The following is a 25037-nucleotide window of genomic DNA, read 5'->3' on the forward strand; positions in this document are numbered from 1 at the left end:
TTGGTGACATGTATAGTCATTTTGTAATATGACTGTATATGCTCTATATAGTTTCCAGGTTACCGTCTGTTCCTCTTGATGGGTTCTCCCATGAAACATGTCAAGATATCTGTTCCCATTTGGACAAATCTCGAGCAACAATTCTTATTGAATCCATATTGTTAGCTACAGTACATTGCTTCATATATAATTGTATGTTATACCTAGTGAAGGCAGCGTACTGATGATGAAGTGACATTTTCAGGAGGTACTTGGAACATTCCTGTTCACAACAGGATTTTAAATCTTTTTTGAATTTTATGTTTTCTATGTAATAAAATTGTGTTTTAATGTAAGAACATTGTGTCCTTGGCACCTTAAAAATCCATTTTAATTATAATGTTCCTTATTTGGGAGGTACATATAAGGCCAACAGCTATAGCAAGGTCATTAGCCAACTTTAGTCAAAACTGCCCTGTTTGTTTTCATCTACAGATGCCCCATATAAGATTAAGATTGAGCACTGATCCTTATGGAACACCGCAACGCACTTTAGGCTCATTTTAAATATGTTCATTTATGATTTTCCTTTGTCCTCTCTATTGAATTAGGAGGTGGTTAAATTTTTTTGGTCCAACACCATCTCCGATAGCAAACTGCAGAAGAACAGGAACAGAGCCCATTGCCATTTTCATAATTGAGATGATGAGACATAAGGTTTGGATTTCACCAAATTTCTGGACAAGTGATGGCTTTAGAAGGACTCTGGGTGGCCAGAGACTCGCAGACAGATTCAAAGAGAGCTGCAGAAAAAGGATGGACCTTGGTCTACTTGGAGACGATTACCTTTTGTTCTCTTTATTGAATTAAGAGGTGGTTACATTTCTTTTTGGTCCAACACCATTCTCCAGTAGCAACTGAGCAGAAGAACAAGCACAGAAACTACTGCCAAAAAAGTCAACGTGTCATAATGGCAGGACAGGAGATGGCAGGACATGAAGTGTGGAGCTCACCAAATTCCTTGACAAGTGGGACTCTTGGTGGCCAGAGACTCTCAGGCAGAACCAAAGAAAGATGCAGAAGAACGATGGGCCTTGAGCTACATTGATCATAGACTGGAGATTCAACACAGTGGTGGGATTATTCCAAACTTCTTTTTTGCAAAAAGGATTACATAAGTAATACATTGTGTCAGCCACTCAAGGCCAAAGCAGGTAGGTCCACAGAATTGATTAAGGTTTGCCGATTTGGCACCATGGCTCAGTGCAGCTGCAATCACACAGAGCAATTAAATGTTGCTGGCATTTTTTTCATTTCACTTCTCTAAGACTGTGCTGTATAATTACCTGACACAATGTGCTCTTAGGGGGAACATTAGACTAATTAGGCAGGAATGTCTCAATCTGAAATTAGACAATCAGGAGACGGAATAAAATTTAATTTTCAAGCTCCTGTCGTTAAAGACAACACAGAACGGGCTGTTTTTCCTTTTTTTTTATTTTTGTGTTATTTCCAAATTCATAAAGCAGGTAAAATTAGACAAAATGTTCTTTCAGGAGTCCTCGGGACAAGCCGAAAACAGATTCATGTTCCCATAACGTGCCATCAGCAGGACTTTATACATCAAAAAATATCTTTAAGGAAAAGGAACCATTACCATTGCTCAACATTTTCATTAGATTTTTTGAACGGCAATGAAATAAAAAAAAAAAAAAATCCAAATAAATTACACATTTTCCTTTTAGGCACTTTTGATAAATGGCTTCCATATTTGTAACACTAAATGAGGAAAGGGGGCAACTGTTTTTGAAATCTAGACTAGATACAAATGCAAATTAACATTACAAAAAACTGCTGAAAAAACTAAGCGAGGGTAAATTGTGTACCTAACTCCTTTCCATCGGCCGTGCTCATATATGTGGCAGCACGAAGGCTGGCCTTAGTCTGCTACATATATGTGTTGATGTTTGTGTTGGGATCGCACTCAGCTGTGTGCACCTAGCAATGTGACTGCACTATCACCAACAACTCCAGGTCACCTAATGACCCGGAGCTGTGATCACATAATAGGGAAGACTATTAAAATGCCGTTGGCATTTAGATATCTTCAAGGGATGGAAGGAAGCTGGTAGGAAGTGGCTTTGTGACTTAGATGTGGTGGCTGCATTTCTTTTTTTTTCAGGCTAAAAAAATTTTCTGTAGGTACAAAAATATACCCGCTTATCTCGCCAGAGTTCCAGGGTCTTCCTGTGGACTGAACTGCTATATGAAACAATCATCAGTTTTCTATGGCTACAGAAGAACACCTCCCTATCTAATGGAGATGAGGTGTTGAAGAGGTGTTCGTAGTCCATATCTGAAGAACACAAGAAAGAAAAGCAAAACCAGCGCTCAGATCCATAAAAATCCTAGGAACACGGTAACTGTCACTCACTGAGGTGCAGCCCTCTAAAGATCTGGGAATCTTGATAATACTGGAAAAGAGAAAAAAAGGGCGCACACTCCTTGTGCATTACCGTGATCAAAAATAAATTATTGAGAATGACAAAAGTGTATGCTCACAAACCAAGAGTCATAAATAGAATCCAGGAACCAATGTGAAAAATAAATATAAAACCCCCTGCGCTTAAATGGATGTACTACTCCAAGCTGCTAACACCCACCTTTTTACCAAAAAGTATACACAATATAGAAATCTGTATGGTGTAGCGCTAATAACATAAATCAAAAGGCAATATTTGCAATAAATAGTAATCAAATGGTGAATAACAAACACATGAGTGGATATACATATAAATGACTCCCCATATAATATCCCCAATGGGGGAGATAGTGAATAAATCGGTGAATATACAGTGGTTCCCTACCAGGAACACAATGCACAAACCAGTGCTGGTGTAACACCACTCAATCAAGCAATAAGTGATGATAGTGAGTTCATACACAGTCCACTTCAAACAATTGGTGTGAATATCTCTGTACACGTGAAAGTGCCACTGGTGTCACAATCCTTAAGTGGTCTGAGTGCCCCCTCACCTCCTTGGAATGACCACAAGGGCCAGCTCACTTGTTGTATATATCACGTTTCCCTCAGCAGCCACCTCGTCTTAGAGAGACAGCACTGAATACCACAATAGAGCCGCTGTAATCCAGATCACCTCAAACCACTGACTATTCTGGTAATTGCCGCTCACACTCACAGGGTCATATATTCAGAGACACAAAAAGAGATCCTCCATAGCGTAATACAGTACTTTTATTGTGAAAATAACATTACAATGCCCACTCACATGTTAGCAGATAAGTCGAAGCCAAATATCCTCATGTTATGGGTGTGCATGGAGTCCCAATATGGCGCTCACACTGGAAGTGACGTCACCGCGCACCGGAAATCTCGTCAGGGCATACCCCCCATTGGGGATATTATATAAGGACCAATGTGACAGCCCCAGCAAGTGGTGGTCTTGTGACAGGGTGTACTAACGCATTTCGGGAGATGAGCTCCCTTTCTCAGAGCTGAAACAACTAGACATGTTTGAAGCCTATATAGGGGAGCTGGTTCCTTGCTTTTATTTAGGACTCTTGGTTTGTGAGTATACACTTTTGTCATTCTCAACATATCTGAAGAACAGCCTAGTGAAAACCATGCTACTCCATAGATACATTTGAGTGAGTGGGCCACCGCAAGTGTGGTACTGGCAGGATCACCTGCAGAACTATAAAATATTCCAGTAGCCGAACACCATACCAAGCCATATGTTAAACAGATAATAGCAGCCTCTGCTTGCTCCATCTAACCCTATGCCCCTAACATGTTTCGCCCCGCCCCTGGGGCTTAATCATGGAGGTGGCCTAGACAGAGTAAGCTGAGGCTATTATCTGTTTAACATATGGCTTGGTATGGTGTGCAGCTACTGGAACGTGTTTTGTGCTTCTAAAGTATGATCTGAGTTGGGACAGACTCGCTCCCAGCCTGCACACTCCAGCGGAACCCATTGAACTGGACCAAGGTAGCCTGAGCGGAGATCCTAAGCCACATTTGGGTTGGCAGGATCACCTGGTTTAAGAAAAAAAAAGGTTGAAAAAAAGAAAATGAATGCAGCCACATCTAAGGACTGGTAAGCTGCAATATTTTTTGGCTTTATAAACCCTTTAGTAAAACTGCTTGCAATTTATGCCACGCAATGCACGGCCATGGCACAATCCTGCAGCAGCTTTGAGTGCCCGCATTCTGCCCACATTTTATTTGGGCAAAGCTCTGGCACTTCCTGGTAGAGTTGCCTAAACTTTATACCTAACAGCTTTTTTTCCCCTAAGTGCGAAAGTCACTTTGAAGGACACCTGTACTGAGTGAAATATGTAGGCTGCCATGTATAACCTCCTGAAAATACTTGCCTGGCTTTCATTCTGATTCTTTGGATTCAACACTTTGAGCCACTGATCCACACCAGGTATGCAGCTCGCAATTAACTGGCTACATGCTTTTTCTGGGTCGGTAGCTCAAAATGTACCAAAGCCATTGGATTAGTATGAGAGTCAAGGCAATCGGCACTTTTTAAAAAAGAGGGTCAGCAGTGGCAGAAGAGGCTCCCTTGAACTGGCCAGGTACAAACAGCATATGCAATGTAACTCAAAGGGACTGACTTCTAAAACCTGGAGAAGAGGAAAAAACAGTTGTGTTACCGATAGCAAACAATCCCCTTTCATTGTACGTCTCACCGGGGAAACAAATCAAGTGTTCTGAATAATAAAAAAAAATATCAGGATTAAACAACGCCATATGTTGGAGTGCCTTTGACTGTGAAGATGAGGTTTCCAGTCATTTGAAAAAGCTGAAATTTTACTTTAATTTGTCTTTCTTCCTGTAAATTTCCTCCGTAAATGGACTGCACAAAAAAGAAAAACAGAAATCAGATTAGAAATTCCAAAAACATGGCAGCTTAGGTAAAAAGTTGGAGAAATTTACCTCTAGCTAGAACTGAACAAATTAGCCTAACTTCCTTTTTGTCCTTTTACAGTAATAATACAGTATATACAGTCAGTACATTTGTGAGATTCACTTTTATAGGGCATAAAGATGCAATTGACTAATCCTGTTCCAATGCACAGAATACAACAAGCTAAGTTAAAGTGTTACTAAACCTCGGACCCTCCATACACGATATCCGCTCTCCCTGGACCCTGCATTCACTATATCCGCTCTCCCCGGACCCTGCATTCACTATATCCGCTCTCCCCGGACCCTGCATACACTATATCCGCTCTCCCCGGACCCTGCATACACTATATCCGCTCTCCCCGGACCCTGCATTCCCTATATCCGGTCCTCCCCGGACCTTGCATTCCCTATATCCGGTCCTCCCCGGACCTTGCATTCCCTATATCCGGTCCTCCCCGGACCCTGCATTCCCTATATCCGGTCTCCCCAGACCCCGCATTCACTAATCCAGTCTCCCCGGACCCTGCATTCACTATATCCAGTCTCCCCGGCCCCCGTATTCACTATATCCAGTCTCCCCGGACCCTGCATTTACTATATCTGGTCTCACCGGACCCTGTATTCACTATATCCACTCTCCCTGAACCCTGAATTCACTATATCCAGTCTCCCACAGTACATTGAACATGGAAATGCAATTAGTTTAGTAAATATAAACTTCTAAATACCTTTTCTCATCAGTAGTTATAGCAGTATTGTGGCTTCTATCAGTGTACAGCAGAGCACTGGTTAAAGCTTGTAGGAGGAGTTTTCATCCTGATTGTCCTATGAGGTTGCAGGATCCCTGACCCTCTGTCTGGACAGTGCTGATTAGCCCTGTGCTGATCACATGCACTCTCCCATGTAATAAAAAAAACCTCTCTAGCAATACACGCCAAACTGAGCATGTGCAGTTTGCCCCCAAGAATCTGTTCTATCAGCAGATAGAGTGTGGATAGTAGAAGAAGGGGAGGATCATAGAAGACAGGATCAAACAGCCTATTTACACAATGCAGAGGATTAACCCCTTAGGTTCCACAGTGAGTATAACAAGCATGCTTTACTGCATATACATACATATATATTGATTTTACTGTTGTGGGTTTAGTAACACTTTAACTTTAGATATAGTGGGAAAGATTTTAATGTACTGTCAGTGTTTTATCCATGTATTGACCGGAGCAAGGATTTGGAGTGGCACACCAAAACAAAAATCCAAAATGCAAAGTTTTTTCCCAAAACATGTAGTAAACTCAATAGCCAAGCATTTTGGGGGCCCCAACTTTACCTTCTTCACCAGGGCTACAATGTAACATTATTTTTGGAATAAAACCTTCCAAAGGGGGCAGAGTAAAAGCCCCAGAAATGCATTGGCATTGGATTTTAACATTGGCCCTCCAAATCTTTTATCCAAACAGTATACCAAGGTTACCTTATCATGCCAGCAGAATTTTGTAAATGAATAATTTATGACTGAGCTGAAGACTGCTGGGTTTTCTCAGTGAGGAAGTCCTTTGAAAATGTACAGATTCTGCCATGTATGCACTTAACCCAACCTTTTCAACCATGGTTCTGTGGAACCCTAGGATTCCCCCAGAGGTTGTTAGCGGTTCCCTGAACAGTGGTGGATTGCACTCCTGCCTGACAATACCTGCACCAGTGTCACTTGGCAAAGCAAAAGACATGGGACCAGTGGAGTCTTGACTCCTCTCTTCTGTAAGAAACCGCTGAAACCAATTATATTTTTAGCTATATGTAAAGGAGTTAATCTTCTCCTAATAACCACCAGTGTAAGACGAACCTGCCCCAATGACCACCAGTATAAGAAAGGCAGTCTTCCCACTAACCATCATGGTAAGGAAGGCCCTTCTCTTCCTGACAACAAGTGCAAAGCAAGCATTCTTTTCACTAATCATCATGGTAATGGAAGCCACCAACGTAAGGGAGGCATACTTTCCACTCAACACAATGCTTAGAGGGGTCCTTCTCCCACTGATGATGAAATGTAAGGGACATGCTTCCCACTGAACACCATGGTAAGAGAACCCTTCTCCCACCGACCACCAATGAAAGGAAAGCATTCTTCCCAATAACCAGCATGGTAAGGGAGGTTCTTCTCCCAATGAATCCCAATGTGCAGGAGGGATTAGTAATGGAGAGCCTTCTCCCACTGACCACCAATGTAAAGGGCACCTGTCCCACAGACCACTAAGGTAAGGGAGGCATTCTTCCCACAAACAATCATGATAAGGTGGGCCCCATTGACCTCAAACATAAAGAGCATTTGTCCAGCTACCAATGTAAAGAGCAAAGTAAAAGGGGTCCCTCTCTCACTGCCCACCAATGTAAGGAGCATTCTTCCAACAACCGATATAAGGAGCAATTTTCCCCTTGACTACCAGTACTATAAGGTCTTTCTTTCATTGACCACCAATGTTAGGGGGGGCATTCTTCCCACTGACCATCATGGTAAAGGGGGGCCATCTGTCACTGACCACCAATGTAACAGGCATTCTTCCCACTAACCATCATGGTAAAAGGGGCCATCTCTCACTAACCACCAATGTAACAGGCATTCTTTCCACGAACCATCATGGTAAAGGGGGGCCATCTCTCACTGACCACCAATGTAACAGGCATTCTTTCCACTAACCATCATGGTAAAAGGGGGGCCATCTCTCACTGACCACCAATGTAACAGGCATTCTTCCCACTAACCATCATGGTAAAGGGAGGCCATCTCTCACTGACCACCAATGTAACAGGCTTTCTTTCCACGAACCATCATGGTAAAGGGGGGCCATCTCTCACTGACCACCAATGTAACAGGCATTCTTCCCACTAACCATCATGGTAAAAGGGGCCATCTCTCACTGACCACCAATGTAACAGGCATTCTTTCCACTAACCATCATGGTAAAAGGGGGGCCATCTCTCACTGACCACCAATGTAACAGGCATTCTTTCCACTAACCATCATGGTAAAAGGGGGGCCATCTCTCACTGACCACCAATGTAACAGGCATTCTTCCCACTAACCATCATGGTAAAGGGAGGCCATCTCTCACTGACCACCAATGTAACAGGCTTTCTTTCCACGAACCATCATGGTAAAGGGGGGCCATCTCTCACTGACCACCAATGTAACAGGCATTCTTCCCACTAACCATCATGGTAAAAGGGGCCATCTCTCACTGACCACCAATGTAACAGGCATTCTTTCCACGAACCATCATGGTAAAGGGGGGCCATCTCTCACTGACCACCAATGTAACAGGCATTCTTCCCACTAACCATCATGGTAAAGGGAGGCCATCTCTCACTGACCACCAATGTAACAGGCATTCTTCCCACTAACCATCATGGTAAAGGGGGGCCATCTCTCACTGACCACCAATGTAACAGGCATTCTTCCCACTAACCATCATGGTAAAGGGGGGCCATCTCTCACTGACCACCAACGTAACAGGCATTCTTCCCACTAACCATCATGGTAAAGGGGGGCCATCTCTCACTGGCCACCAACGTAACAGGCATTCTTCCCACTAACCATCATGGTAAAGGGGGGCCATCTGTCACTGGCCGCCAATGTAACAGGCATTCTTCCCACTAAACACCATGGTGAGAGGGACACTGTTTCCACTTAACACAAATGTAAGGGGGGCACTTTTTCACAAATCACCAAATTGAAAGGAATCCTACAATTTTCTTGGTTTTTTTTTTTTCGTTGATATATAATTGATTGTACTAATGCACTGTAAGATGTAAATATATATTAATTTTTTTGTTTCATTAAAATTTGAAATAAAGTTCAAGGGTTCCCCGGAGCAGAAAGGTTGGTTTATACAGTCCAAACCTTATGTACACATTGGAAAAAGTCATCTGCTTTCCTAGAGAGATTCAGATGCATCAAAATTGCAAAAGTGAGGGCAATGATGGTTGCTTAGTACATACATTGAGTGTTATTGGGTAACTAAAAAAGCATTTTAATAACTCCAGTGCATTTAATGGCCGGCTGGCCAGTCTCTGCTTGTTTGCAAACAGCCAAGTTGGGGAGGAACGACGTTGGCGCTCTGGCAACAGAACAGAGGACTTGCGAGGACAGTTTGAGGTCCTCAGCCAGCACAGGTGGACGAGATATTATCCATCATTAGCTGTAACCTGACAAGGCCCAGCTAAAATAAGTCTGGCCAGGAGAGAGCGGGTGTGTTTGTGTGCGCTGATAGCGGACAGTAATGAGCTGGATGTGCAGACTTTGGCTGGGACACTTATTACGCCCGGATGACAATCTCTGCCTCAATTTTCTGCTAATGCGTTGCCTATTATTTCCTGTATTACCAGGCGCGGAAATCTTCGCACTGGACGCACGTGTGCCGGAATATCTCAGCCTCGCTCTTATTGGGCAAGAGCTACAAGTTCACGTGGACACAGGTCTGAGGGCTTTAGCCAAAGAGGACCCTTCATTTATTTGGAATAGAGAATTTTAATCAAGGAAGGGGAAAGTGGGGTACAGTCAATGAGGTACTACTTCCCCCAGTGCAGGTTGTGAAGTGAAAGATACCAGGGGTCTCTAAACCTTTCAGTATGAGGGCCACATCCTATATATTATACATCCTATATATTAGACATCCTATATATTACACATCCTATATATTACACATCCTATATGTTACACATCCTATATATTACACAACCTATATATTAGACATCCTATATATTAGACATCCTATATATTAGACATCCTATATATTAGACATCCTATATATTAGACATCCTATATATTAGACATCCTATATATTATACATCCTATATATTAGACATCCTATATATTATACATCCTATATATTAGACATCATATATATTAGACATCATATATATTAGACATCCTATATATTACACATCCTATATATTAGACATCCTATATATTAGACATCCTATATATTAGACATCCTATATATTAGACATCCTATATATTAGACATCCTATATATTAGACATCCTATATATTAGACATCCTATATATTAGACAACCTATATATTAGACATCCTATATATTAGACATCCTATATATTAGACATCCTATATATTATACATCCTATATATTATACATCCTATATATTAGACATCCTATATATTAGACATCCTATATGTTACACATCCTATATATTATACATCCTATATATTACACATCCTATATATTATACATCCTATATATTATACATCCTATATATTACACATCCTATATATTATACATCCTATATATTATACATCCTATATATTACACATCCTATATATTAGACATCCTATATATTACACATCCTATATATTACACATCCTATATGTTACACATCCTATATATTACACAACCTATATATTAGACATCCTATATATTACACATCCTATATATTATACATCCTATATATTATACATCCTATATATTAGACATCCTATATATTACACATCCTATATATTACACAACCTATATATTATACATCCTATATATTACACAACCTATATATTATACATCCTATATATTACACATCCTATATATTATACATCTTATATATTACACATCCTATATGTTACACAAATGTTTGCAGTTTTAGAAATAAATAATTAGCATATGTATTTGGATCTTTTTTTGGAATGGCTCTGAAATGATTTAGAGCAGGGGTCTGCAGACTTTCCAAACAAAGGGCCAGTTTACTGTCCTTCAGGCTTTGGAGGTTCCAGACTTTAGACAGTAGAAAATGCCCCAACTTCAGTGAGAGCAAACAATGCCCCATCATTGGTTTTAGTGCGAGGACTAGTGTCTGATTGTTGGTATTGGTGGGGGGAATAGCACCTCATCATACGTGTCAGTGGAAGAAATGGTACAGCATCATTTGTGTCTGTGGAAGGCATAGTGCCCCAAGGGCTGGATAAAGGCAAGCAAAGGGCCACATCTGGTCCCTGGGCTGCAGTTTGGAGACCACTGATTTTGAGCAAAATTCGCCCTGTGTTTCTTACATCAGGTCGCCTCTTACATCAGAGTCCCCAGCTGAGTTCCCAACTTACATCAGCATCCACGTTAGAGCCCTTTTTATTTCAGAGTCCCCATCAGATTCCTCCCTTACATCGGGGTCCCATTCAGAACACCCCTTACATCAGAGACCACCTTAGGTGTTTCCCCTTACATCATGGTCCTCCCTTCATCAGTGTCCCTATCAGAGCCTCCTTACATCAGTGTCCCCATCAGAGTCCCCCTCTTACATCAGGTTCCCCTTCACTTCAGAGTCCCCATAAAATTCCTACCCTTCATCAGGGTCCTCTTCAAAGCTCCCCTTATATTACAGTTTGTCTTAGGAATCTCCACTTACATAAAAGTCCCTATTAGAGCCCCCTTTACAATAGATTCCCCATGAGCAGTCTGACCTTACCTTGCTTATAGAATCAGTACAGCCACAGGGCAAGAGTCGGGAGGCTGAGTAGATATTGGCAGAGGATGCTGCGTATTGCTGGGGCAAACAAGTCAACAGTTGCTAGGATGCCTGCGGTGCTAGCAACCAGCTGACTTGTAGAAAGACAGGACAGTGGTTGGAATCTAACGCTGGACCAGATGCAACCCTGTAATGGGCTTGGTTTAGCCCATGGGCAGTAGCTTGGAGATCCCTGAAATATGCTATCTGATTTCCTTTCACATAATAGCCGCATGGGATATTCATATCCTTTCAAATTACTCTTCAGGCTGAGCATATGTTTAAAAAAATAAGTTAAAGCTGAACTTTGGGGAAAAAACACCCTTACAATGGTGCTCCTCCCACAACAGTAAAATCAGTCTGTATATGCAGTAAAACATGTTTGTTATACTCAATGTGGAACCTAAGGGGTTAATCCTCTGCATTGTGTAAAAAGACTGTTTGACCCTGTCTTCTCTGATCCTCCCCTTCCTCTACTGTCCCCAATACATCTGCTGATAGTACAGAGCTCTAGGAGTCACTCTGCACATGCTCAGTTTGATTCGTATTGCTAGAGAGCTTTTTCTTACTTTGGGAGGGTGCATATGATCAGCACAGGGCCAAGACAGAGGGTCAGGGGTTATGCAGCCTCATAGGATAATCTGGGGAGAATGATAACTCCTCCTACAAGCTTTAACTAGTGCTCAGCCGGACACTGATAGAAGTGACAAGACTGCTATATACTGCTGATGAGAAAAGGTATTTAGCAGTTTATATTTACTAAAATATTTGCATTTCCATGTTGTTTGTACTGTGGGAGATCAGATATAGTGAATGCAGGGTCCAGGGAGACCAAATATAGTGAATGCAGGGTGACCAGATATAGTGAACGCAGGGTCCGGGGAGAGCGGATATAGTGAATGCAGGGTCCGGGGAGACCGGATATAGTGAATGCAGGGTCCGGGGAGACCAGATATAGTGAATGCAGGGTCCGGGGAGGCCGGATATAGTGAATGCAGGGTCCGGGGAGGCCGGATATAGTGAATGCAGGGTCTGGGGAGAGCGGATATAGTGAATGCGGGGTCCGGAGAGACCAGATATAGTGAATGCAATTTCCGGGGAGACCAGATATAGTGAATGCAGGGTTCGGGGATACCGGATATAGTGAATGAGGGGCCGGAGAGACCAGATATAGTGAATGCAGGGTCCGGGGAGACCAGATATAGTGAATGCAGGGTCCGAAGAGACCAGATATAGTGAATGCAGGGTCCGGGGAGACCAGATATAGTGAATGCAGGGTCCGGGGAGACCAGATATAGTGAATGCAGGGTCCGGGGAAACTAGATATAGTGAAAGCAGGGTCCGGGGTTTAGTAACACTTTAAATGCTTGAAAAAAGCCGAATGTGGGTGCATTTATTCAATTTTAGTAAAAGGTGGGCTATGCCTTTAATAAAGCTCTTTGACCCTTGGAAAAGGGGACCCAAAGTCAAATGAGAACACATACATTAACTATAGTTCTTCTAATTGTTGCTTTATTTTACCCCCATGCCTGACTTTTGTCCCTTTGCAGCTCTTTCAGTAACTGCCCCCCCTCACCGTCTCCTTCTTCTCTCTATAGAAACAGCTTAGTGTTTGTGTTACTTGTGGAATCTTTATAATTTTCAGTCCGGTTTCTGATATAACAGTCTCTATCTCCCATCTCATTCTCCTTATGCACAGAAATAGAAATGACATTAACACATCCACCCACATCCCAAGAACGAATAGCCATTACAACCTATTTACGTCAAATGTTCCTTTTTTCCAATAATAAACTCTCAGCGGGAGCAGACCGGTCCACTTCTGCCTATACAGGTCACAGTATCGCACAGCAAGGCGCAAACATATGGCTTACTCATTGGCTACACAGTGAGGAGGCGGCCATACTGTACGTGAATATTCAAGAAGCCGGGTAAATTGTGTAATTTAAATGCTTCTCAAAATCTGAGATTTGTCCAAGAAAAATGGATTGGGAACTGATTGGTTGTTAGTGAACAAAGATGGTCTGCACACCACCTACAAAAATACAAGTAAAAACCAAGTAAAATGGGTGGGTTGGGGGGATTACTACAATGGTCATCCAAAGAACCTATTGATTGATATCATTGATGTTTCCAGCCCAGCAGTGTGCTCAACACTAGGTTCTAATGACGTCCACACACCGAGCCACTTCCTGCATCACACTCTGCACTACCTGATAATGCTTGCCTGGTGAACTCTGATGTTGCACAGCACCTTCCAGGTAGTGATGACCTTGATGTGTGAGTTGAACGTAAATGTTTGCCGAACACATGAACAGTAATGGCGTTGGGTGGGTTATTTGCCCGCTGTGCCCCACAATGCACTGCACTCTCAAGTGCATTGTGATTAGCCCAATTGTTTACTTCTGACCGGTAACTATCAGACCTGTTAGACTGAGGCGAGTGCTCGGTGGGTGTAATTTCTTTTTCTTATTTCGGCAAATCAGCAGCGTCCTGACAACACTGGAAGCCATGATTGATGATGGATTACAACGACTGCTTTTTTTTTTTTTTTTTTTTTTTTTTTTAATAATGGACTTCTGTTTTGTTTTTTGTTCAATAAAATATTTTTTCAAAAGACTGGTCTCTTTTTTTTACTACATTTAACCCTTTAAACATCAGGGTGCCCCCTTATTTAAAATACAGTGTGCTTACAGTGAAACACACAGACACCACCACTAGTAAAACACTCCCAGCACACAGTTAACCCTTTGATCGCCCCTCATGTTAACCCCTTCCTGCCCAATGCCATTAGCACTGATCACTGTATTTGTGTCACTGGGGATGTCAGTGACACCAAATCAGTTCCCCCCAGTGTCAGAATGCTCGTCGTAGTCCTTCAGTCCCGCTATAAGTTGCTGATCACTGCCATTACTAGTAAAAAAAAAAAAAAAAAAAAATTCCAGTATCTATACCGCCATTTGTAAATGCTAAAACTTTCACATAAACCAATTAATTTTTTTTTAGCAAAGACATGGAGCAGAATACATTTTGGCGTAAATTTATGACCAAATTTGCTTTTTTTATTGGACATGTTTAATAGCAAAAAGTCATAAATATTGTTTTTTTTCCTAAAATTTGTCAGCCTTTTTATAGCGCAAAAAAAAAAACCTGCACATGCGATCAAATATCACCAAAAGAAAGCTCAATTTGTGGAAAAAAAAGGGCGTACAATTGTCGGTTAAAGTAACACAGCGCTGTAACGTAAAAAAATGGCCTGGTCAGGAAGGGGGGTAAATCCTCTGGAGGGCGAGGGGTTAAAGTTCCTTTTTTTTATCTGTATAAACTTGTTTTGGGACCTGTTCTCTTTGCTCTGAAAAAGACTAAAAGTGTCTTACCCTTCAAACAAAATGGCGACTTTGTAGCAAATGGCGATCACCACTGTGAGGACGAGACCTGCTGGGCTGGAGTTCCTGGATGAAACAGAAGAGAAAATACAGAAAATATCAGAACAAGTGGGGAAGAGCAGCTGTAATGGACGTCAGTCATTCCTGAGTGCACACAAATGCCTGGAAATGGCTGTATCTGGGCTTTCAACCTCATGACGGCACTCGACGCGGCTCTAAAATTACGGCACGCAGATAAGACTCACGCCAGATCGAGCTGCACTCTGCATGAGCAATGAGAACCATCTTACTAGCCAACCTCCGAGCTCGAAAGTCGTGTCCTCTTTGAAGAAGCACTTGAGGCTTAGGCATTAATAAATGCCCGCAAATAAAAGACAAATGTGATTAGCGGCTTTCTTCTGGGCATCGTGTACATTAAACGTTAATCATAAAACACTGCAGGATTCTATAAATAGGACTTTTTACATCATCGATTTGCAGTCATGCTTTCTAAAGAGCGTATTACGTATGTACAATATCCGAAGCGGGCATAGAACGAACTTGAGCCTTTTCACGAGGCAGGCCTTGGGGATGGTTATGGCATAGATTGATATTCTGTACGATTTTACTTCTGACGAGTTCCGACGCTTCATACATGCGAGGGGAACTTTTTTTGGCATCTGCTGGCTGAGACATGAAACTATTGTCGGGGAAAGAGATATAGGAATCGTTACTACAGTAGTGCGTTCTGTGATCTGCGTATAGGCAGCCCAGAAACGTAGGGATAGAAGTCCTTGACCGTTTTTGGAAAATTGCGTTGCACCGAGGTGCATGGGTGTTTGCCAATACATGACTAGTGTAGAAGAGATGTACTAGTTAAGACCATAACTAATAAACCATACCAGACTCTCTTGATATACCCCCTCCCCCCAAGTCTCAATATACCAATAAAGGAGACCAAACACCGTTGGGGTAAAAATGGCCTTCACGGCCTTTTATTACCAATTCAACTTCAATCACAAAAACATTCCTTAAAACAGAAACATACAGGATAAATTGTTGGTCTACAAAGGCACCAAACAATACCAATATCCCCCTACTAGGTCTCCAGCCACAACGCTCCGGCTCGGAGACAAAAACACACCTTCTGCAGTGTAAAACCTCCACCTTCCAGTTAAACCTGGGTTAACCGGAATGCAGCCAGGCACACCATACTACTGATGAGTCCCATCCATACGCTTTCGCTTAAAATAATTTGCCATCTCCAAAGACCAACAACCGCCCCCAAAGTCAGAACAAGTCAGGACCTGCAAGACCAGGTCAGGCACTGATGTCGGATGAGAAGGCCTGGCTCGCAGTCTCCGCTCTAATTCATCCCAAAGGTGTTCTATGGGGATTAGGTCAGGACTCTGTGCAGGCCAGTCAGGTTCCTCCACCCCAAACTGGCTTCTCTATGTTTTTATGGACCTTGCTTTGTGCACTGGTGGGCAGTCAGGTTGGAACAGGAAGGGGTCATCCCCAAACTCTTCCCACAAAGTTGGGAGCATGAAATTGTCCAAAATGTCTTGGTATGCTGACGCCTTAAGAGTTCCCTTCACTAGAACTAAGGGGTTAAGCCCAACCCCTGAAAAACAACCCCACACCATAATCCCCCCTCCACCAAACTTTACACTTGGCGACTGCTAAACCCAGATATGTCCATTGGATTGCCAGACAGAGAAGCATGATTGTTCAGTCCAGAGAACATGTCTCCATTGCTCTAGAGTCCAGTGGTGACATGCTTTACACCACTACATCCGACGCTTTGCATTGCACTTGATGATGGAAGGCTTGGATGCAGCTGCTCGGCCATGGAAACCCATTCCATGAAGCTCTCTACACACTGTTGTGCTCATATGAAGGCCACATGAAGTTTGGAGGTCTTTAGCTATTGACTCTGCAGACTTCTGCGCACTGTGTACTTCAGCATGCACTGACCCCGCTCTGTCATCTTACGTGGCCTACCGCTTGGTGACTGAGTTGCTGTTGTTCCCAGTTGCTGCCACTTTGTTATAATCCCACTAACAGTTGAGCGTGGAATATTTAGTAGCCAGGAAATGTCATGGATGGACTTATTGCACAGGTGACAGCCTATCATGGTACCACGCCTGGAGTCACTGAGCTCCTGAGATCGACCCATGCTTTCACAAATGTTTGTAGAAGCAGTCTGCATGCCTAGGAGCTTGATTTTATACACCTGGGGCCATGGAGGTAATTGGAACACATGAATCCAATGATTTGGAGGGCTGGCCCAATACTTTTGGCAATATAGTGTATGTATATGTACAGAGTTGTAATGAAATTACGGATCATCTAAGTAGAAATTCGCCTACAAAGGCCTGCATTAATATCACATGTGGTCCGTAACTTGCTTGTGTCTACGTGTGTTTAGATGTGTAAACATCCATAAAGACCTTAGATGAGTAAAATTCTATGTCCAATAAATATATGCTTATATGTACACATGTTTGTATGCATACATTCCTGACCTTGGATGCAGATTTTTGTATTTTGATATTTGATTTTAACTCAGATTCAGAATGCAGCATACATTTCCTGATTTGTTTGCATGGGCCCATAAAAAAAAAACAAAAAAAAACAAAAAAACAAATGCATTCAAATTTTTTAAAAAACAAAAGAAATCGAAATACAGATGAAAACGCTGAATTTTTGGTAGTTGCTTCTAAATTACCTCCCCCTGCCACTGGTCTCTTTAAGGCACTTAGGAGCTGGCAGACACACGTGGTGGATTCCCGCATGTGCACACAAATGCCACCAGCTTCTGGTGGATGGCCACTATAGTGTCCCGCGGCCTTTATATGCTTGCACACAAGCACCAAAAACTGCCGGCTTAGTAACATACTGCCTCTTGGGATCGCTGGGACATAGCAATCCCAGAAGGAAGCCGGGCCCAGGGGGACCAAACCTGGTAGTGCTGCCTTGCAGCACAAAAAGCAACAAAACAAATAAAACAAACATTTTTAGCATGCTAAGTGATTTAATTTCCTCACACTCACACAGCCACCACCAGCATAGCCAGCTTGTACCACATGGATGCCGGTGACAGCGGTGATTGAGGGACATTTAATGACCTCTCTCCAGCCACCACCACCAGACAGGGAAAAGGCGTTCTACAGATGGTTATTTATAGAACAGGCTCGCAGTTATTAATAACGCCAAGACGGCTGATAAAGTAAAATTAATGTTCCATTTATCCCCGCAGATGGCCGGCTACATAATCTTCCTTATTATTCTGCTCCCAAAATGGCAGACAACACAGCGACCAATAATGAGTTTGCTATACCCAGACCGGCACGTGCTTAAGTGCCTGAACAAAGATGGCCCCAGCCTTTTAAAAAAAAATGCATTGTCGGGGGGAGTACTGTGATCTCTGGGAGATTGTGAACATGTAGACCTCATTCATATGGGGCGTACTATACCATACACCCATACAGGGCCATGTTTACTCACTTGGGGATGCACAGGAATTTTATCCATCCCGTGAAGGTGGTCCCATTGATGTCAAATTGGCCGCAGCGGATGCATTGACATTGCAGCTGCTCCCAATATGACATCCAGGGCCGTGGATAAGGGGGTACCACCAGTCCTCACGTGCAGGGCCCAGACCAGCAGAGGGGCGCATGCAGTGGATGAATCGGATGTGGGCAGGGAGGGCAATTGGCTTCTTCTCCTCTCCATCCCACTGGCTTTCAGCTGCTGCAGAGTAAGCCATACAGGGGATCAGTTCCAGTAATTGCCACCCCACCCATTACCCTCCCTGAGCACCATACATTTCCACCTTCTGTCCAGGCCCCCCTGTGTGCCCCCACCTCCACAGTGCTGCCAGCTTCCTCCTTTCCAACTACAAGCACACAATAGGATAGTTCAGGATAGAGAGTGGGGGAAGGGCCCAGTAAATGTCAGACTTACCAGCCCTTTCCTTAATGTACCAAATTATTGTTCCGTACCGATCACACACTGTGTTCATTCATAACTGAAACAGTAAATGTTTTCTTTTTTTATGGGGGGTGGCGGGGGCTATCAGGTTTGCTGAATGGTTTCTAACAGAAGCCCCGATTACATCCGTGTGGGTGCACATGTGGGTCCCCGAATTCACACTGTCTGTTTTTGGGGCAGACTATTCAATCAATTTGTATCCATTAAGGCAGGACCTTGCACTATATACAGTACATGTTGGCAAATCTAAAGGAGATTGTACAATCAGATTGTTCCTTAAAATTAAAATGCACTTGCACTATAGAACACCACAACACACTTGCGAGAATGTTGTGTGTTTTGGCACCCTACGTCGTAAAATAATCCATGTAGGTTCTTGTTTAGCATGTGAAGAGCACAACCAAACTGTTAGGGCCACCTTAACTTATTGCACTTCAATGCACAAAAACATGCATGTTAATGAAGCCCAAGGGTGCAAAGGGGCTCTTAAGGAGCCTGAAGATCCAAAATGCTTGTAGGCAGGTTCTCATTTACCCTTTTTGGGTCTGACCACTGGTCCTGTGCTAAGGACAGTGATCCAGAGCCCAGAGAGTTCCTCCGCTGCTGTCACCGTTGGGATTCTATGCTGTACCCATTGCTGTGTCTAACATCGCCTGCCTTCAGGAACCTTCAGCCATGTAGGGAGACTGCTGGATCCTGTAGTCCACCCTAAACATACCAGCTGCTGGATTCTGCAAGAAATGGACACTGCCACACATGGAGTATATCTTTACAGGTATGCCGGGGCAGTACACAAGCCTGAGATTTAGGGATGTAGGGAATAAGGTGCTTTGAAATATTAAGAGCATTTCCAGTAAAGCTTTAAAAAAAAAAAAATTTGCGATCTGCCTGGTCTGAAGTTATTAAAGGAGTGTAATGCAAGTAATCGGCACCACACATAGTTAACAGGACATTGGGGCATGAAGACAGCAAGTGGCTACCAGGGGTAACGAAAGCTAACAGTCAGTCAAGTAGCCTGTCATAAGCGTGTACCGATGTCGGATGGAGTAGCCTCTTGCAGCAAGGGAGATATCAGCACTCCTTCGAGCAGCCGTCTCCCATAGCAACGGGAGAAGATGAGCACTGCAGAGGTCCCCATTCTGTGCAGAACGGAAGATCAAGAGTTAAATGACATGGAGCCTGTGCTAGGTGCACAGTGGGGTTCCATTCTGCTACTGGGAGTGAGGTAGTGGAGATACGCTGGACAGGTGAAGAGGGCATAGGCTCTGCATGTCCCTCCTAAATGCAACAAGTGATGTAATGGTGTATAGTAACATTAAGAGAGTTTACTAAAGTCTAATCGTCTGTTCAAGCAAAGGTGCCCCATTTGTAGGAGAGTGACCGGTATCAGGAGCCTAGCATAGGCCAAAAGAACCCACCCCAGGGTAGGCCTCCTATGTGACCCAAACTTGGTACCCAACAAGGAGGGGAACATGGAAGAAGTGTCACCAGCCTGCCAGTCATGCTCAATATCTACAGTGGCTGTTCATACAGTATATGAGTGCATAGGTACCTGTAGCTCGACGCCTGACATTCCAAAAGGAAAATGAGCCACCTATGAGGCAGAATCAGGTGTTTTTGGCCCCACAGACCTAAATGGAATGCTTGAGAACATACAATTTTTTTAAGCCTCATTCACATTGGCGCTGAGGCCAATAATCCAGGAAAAGACTCCATGTGGTTAAGCGGCTGTAACCACTAGGTGCTGGGTTTAGGCAACCCATTCAAGTCTATGGAGATGCAGTGGTTGCATAGACACAGCTGATTGCTCCAATTCAACAGCAGTAAGGGTGAGCGGCCCTGAGCGCAGTGCGTGTGCACTTGAGGCCGCTTACCTGGACCTGTGCAACTGTCAAGTTGAGTGGATGAGGCCTCCACCTATAAGAACTAGTCTCTTTTCCCCTGCTTACCAAAAGGCCTGAAACTTGAATACATACACCCACTGGACACTTTATTAGGTACACTTTGCTAGTACCGGGTTGGACCCCCTTTTGCCTTCTGAACTGCCTTCATTCTTTGTGGCATAGATTCAACAAGGTGTAGGAAACATTCTTCAGAGATTTTGGTCCATACTGACATGAGTTACTGTTGCCTTTCTATCATCTCGAACCAGTCTCCCCATTCTCCTCTGACATCAACAAGGCATTTTCATCCACACAACTGCTGCTCACTGGATATTTTCTCTTTTTTCAGACCACTCTCTGTAATCCACTGTATTAGGTTCACCTTTCTAGTACCAGGTTGGACCCCTTTTGCCTTCAGAACTGCCCTAATTCTTCATGGCATAGATTCAACAGTTTTGGAAACACTCCATATTGACATTATAGCATCACATAGTTGCTGCAGATTTGTCAGCTGCACATCTATGATGGAAATCTCCCATTCCACCACATCCCAAAGGTGCTCTATTTGATGGAGATCTGGTGACTGTGGAGGCCATTGGAGTACAGTGACCTCATTGTCATGTTCAAGAAACCAGGTTGAGATGATTTGAGCTTTGTGACATGGAGCATTATCCTGCTGGAAGGAGCCATCAGAAGATGGGGACACTGGAGTCATAAAGGAAAGGACATGGTCAGCAACAATACTCTGGTAGGCTGTGATGTTTAAACAATGCTCACTTGGGGTCAAAAGTGTGCCAAGAAAATATCCCTCACACCTTTACACCACCAAACGTTGATTTTGACCCTACCATCTGAATGTGCAGCAACCAGTCTGTCCATTCTCCTCTGACATCAACAAGGCATTTTCCTTCACACAACTGCCGCTCACTGAATATTTTCTCTTTTTCGGACCATTCTCTGTACACCCTAGAGATGGTTGTGCGTAAAAATCCCAGTAGATCAGCTTTTTTTGAAATACACAGACCAGCCCGTCTGGCACCAACAACCATGCCACATTCAAAATCACTTAAATCTCCTTTCTTCCCCATTTTGATGCTCGGTTTGAACTTCAGCAAGTCGTCTTCACCACGTCTAGATGCCTAAATGCATTGAGTTGCTACCATGTGATTGGCTGATTAGCAATTTGTGCTACCAAGCAATTGAACAAGTGTACCTAATAAAGTGAATGCTTAAAACACGAATATACACAATACATAAATGCATACAAATACTCCTATAAATGCCTGAAATCTCTTTGCTCATGTATGAATGCAGCCTAAAGGCAAGTACACTTTTTAGTGCTTTTATGTGAGGTAAATATATAGGATGCTCATAATTACAGTATTTGAACAATGCAGAGGTCTGTATACTACGAGCATCATAATAATGCTTCCCTGATGGTCTATTTTGGTAGAAGACGCAGTCTATAAAATCTAGCGTAGAATGAGTCTCAGAGCACTCAGGTTATGATAACGCCTTTCCTGCTTGCTGATTGCTTTGATGAATCAGCGTTGTAATACCTAACACATCGTGACTTACAAGACCTCATGAAAAAAGGCTGTCATTAGTTATTGTGCTTGTCAGAGCCACTTACCTCGTGTTTAATAAACAGTTTTCCCATTATTAGACAATCAGCGCTGGCAATTGTTAGGGAAACTGATGTGTTCAGTGCAACTCTCCCATACTTTCCTATTAGTGAGTAACAAAACAATAATTTGAAAAGCAGCATTGATAAGTGGCCAACAGTGGAAGCATGAGGGAGAGGGCCACAGTCCAGGTAGCCATTTTGTCACCTGACAAACTGGGACGAGTGTGTGTGTATGTATATATATATATATATATATATATATATATATATATATACATACATACATACATACATACACACACACACACACACACACACACACACACACACACACACACACACACACACACACACACACACACACACATATACATACATATATACATACACAGATACATACATATACACACGCACACACCTTTGTGTCACTGGTCTCTGCACCCTACCCTCCTCCCAATTCCTATCCTTTTAGAGAATACAGAATCAAGTATCATATTGTGGTGCTAAGTAATTTGTATGGAATGTAAAATAAATCCCCTGCAACCAGGAACAATAGACCCTACAGCAACAACAGATCTCCCAAGCAACAATAGACCCTCACCAGCAACAACAGATCCATCAGTTGCCAGCAACAATAGACCTCTCCCACAACATTAGATCCCTCTACAGCAACAATATAATCCCCCACCAGCAACAATAGATCCACCCAACAACAATAGACCCATCCACCAGCAAATATACAGTTGTGTTCAAAATAATAGCAGTCAGACATCACTAACCGGATCAATCACTGTTTTTGGTAGATATATTTCTACATGGCAAATAATTTCCTTGCAGGTGTAGTAGAGTAATAGAAATCCAACAGACCCCACAGTCATGACATGCATGCTGCTGATTCTGTGTCATTGAATCACTCATTGAAAGGGGCATGTTCAAAATAATGGCAGTGTGGAGTTCTATTAGTGAGGTCATTCATTCTTTGAAAAACAGGTGGCAATTATTGCCCTTATTTAAGGAAGGAAGGCAGCAAATGTTGGACATGCTGGTTACAGTGCATTTCTCTCTGAAATTCTGAGGAAAATGGGTCGTTCCAGACATTGTTCAGAAGAACAGCGTACCTTGATTAAAAAGTTGATTGGAGAGGGGAAAACATATAAAGAAGTGCAGAAAATGATCGGCTGCTCAGCTAAAATGATCGCAAATGCTTTAAAATGGCAACCAAAATCTGAAAGACGTGGAAGAAAGCGAAAAACTACCATTGGAATGGATAGAAGAATAGCCAAAATGGCGCGGACTCAGCCAACAATCAGCTCCAGGAAGATGAAAGAAGGTGTGACGTTCCCTGTGAGGACTCAGCCAACAATCAGCTCCAGGAAGATGAAAGAAGGTGTGACGTTCCCTGTGAGGACTGTTACAATTAGAAGACGCCTATGTGAAGCCAAGCTATCTGCAAGAAGTCCCCGCAAAGTCCCACTGTTGGAAAAAAGACGTGTGCTGAAGAGGTTACAATCTGCCAAAGAGCACATTGACTGGCCTAAAGAGAAATGGGGCAACATTTTGTGGACTGATGAAAGTAAGATTGTTCTTTTTGGGTCTAGTGGGCGGAGACAGTTTGTCAGACGACCCCCAAACACTGAATTCAAGCCACAGTACACAGGGAAGACAGTGAAGCATGGTGGTGCAAGCATCATGATATGGGGATGTTTCTCATACTACGGTGTTGGGCCTATTTATCGCATACCAGGGATCATGGATCAGTTTGAATACATCAGAATACTTGAAGAGGTCATGCTGCCTTATGCTGAAGAGGAAATGCCCTTGAAATGGGGGTTCCAACAAGACAACGACCCCAAACACACCAGTAAACGTGCAACATCTTGGTTCCAGACCAACAAGATGGACGTTATGGAGTGACCAGCCCATCTCCGGATCTTAATCCAATAGAAAACTTGTGGGGTGACATCAAAAATGCTGTTTCTGAGGCAAAACCAAGAAATAGAGAAGAACTGTGGAATGTGGTCCAATCATCCTGGGCTGGAATACCTGATCACAGGGGCCAGAAGTTGGGTGACTCCATGCAACACAGATGTACAGCAGTTCTCAGAAACAGTGCGACTACAACCAAATATTCATGAAGTCATTCAAAGGAAAGCAAAATCCTCAAACATTTTTCAGTTTATATAGTGAATGTTTGAGTTTGTAAAGAAGAATACAAACACTGCGATTTTTTTGAACCGTCTAATATTCACTTTTCTTCAATTTTTTTAGAGGAACAACACAAATTTGATGTATTTTTCTTCATGTTTTGATTTGGAATAGAATGTGTCGTGTTCCCAATGCATTTGTGTGGATGGAAATAAAAGCTATTAGAAGGATTTTCAGCTTTATTCACTTTTTTCAACACACTGCGATTATTTTGAACACAACTGTATATCCACCTCAGCAACAATAGACCCCCCTTCCCCCCCCAGAAACAATAAACAACCCAGCAGTCAGCAACAACAGACCTCAGCCAAAAAACGGTAGATCCCTCCCCAGCAAAAATATATATATCCACCCGGTGGTGTATTTAGGTTTTGTGCTGCCCTAGGCAACACAAAAATCGTCTGCCCCCATGGACACCAACCAACACAACCCCCTCTTCCCCCTCCCGCAGAGAGAGCCTGACATTGACCAACAACACCCCTGCCCCCCACCCGAGAGAGCCTTCCACTATTGCCCCCCGGCGGAAGAGAGACATTCATCTTCACAG

At 43.0% G+C, this 25037-nt stretch overlaps 1 protein-coding gene across 3 annotated transcripts in view; it reads right to left on the reverse strand.

Annotated features, from left to right (window-relative positions):
• Positions 1 to 1458: 1458 nt before the first annotated feature.
• The window catches only part of PEMT (phosphatidylethanolamine N-methyltransferase), a 168148-nt gene continuing 144569 nt past the window's right edge, over positions 1459 to 25037 (reverse strand). For 2 of the 3 annotated variants that reach the window (XM_089656728.1, XM_089656727.1), the window contains exons 6-7: positions 14792 to 14866; positions 1459 to 4865 (exon numbers count right to left, since the gene is read on the reverse strand). In XM_089656728.1, coding sequence (XP_089512854.1) covers positions 4820 to 4865; positions 14792 to 14866 — 121 coding nt within the window. In that variant the 3' untranslated portion in view covers positions 1459 to 4819. The remainder of the gene's footprint in view (positions 4866 to 14791; positions 14867 to 25037) is intronic. The other variant, XM_089656729.1, reaches the window with a different exon arrangement.

This window comes from Staurois parvus, unplaced genomic scaffold, assembly GCF_062004578.1.
Source record: "Staurois parvus isolate SC_StPar_1 unplaced genomic scaffold, SC_StPar_1.0 ptg000931l, whole genome shotgun sequence".
Taxonomy (NCBI): Eukaryota; Metazoa; Chordata; class Amphibia; order Anura; family Ranidae; genus Staurois; species Staurois parvus.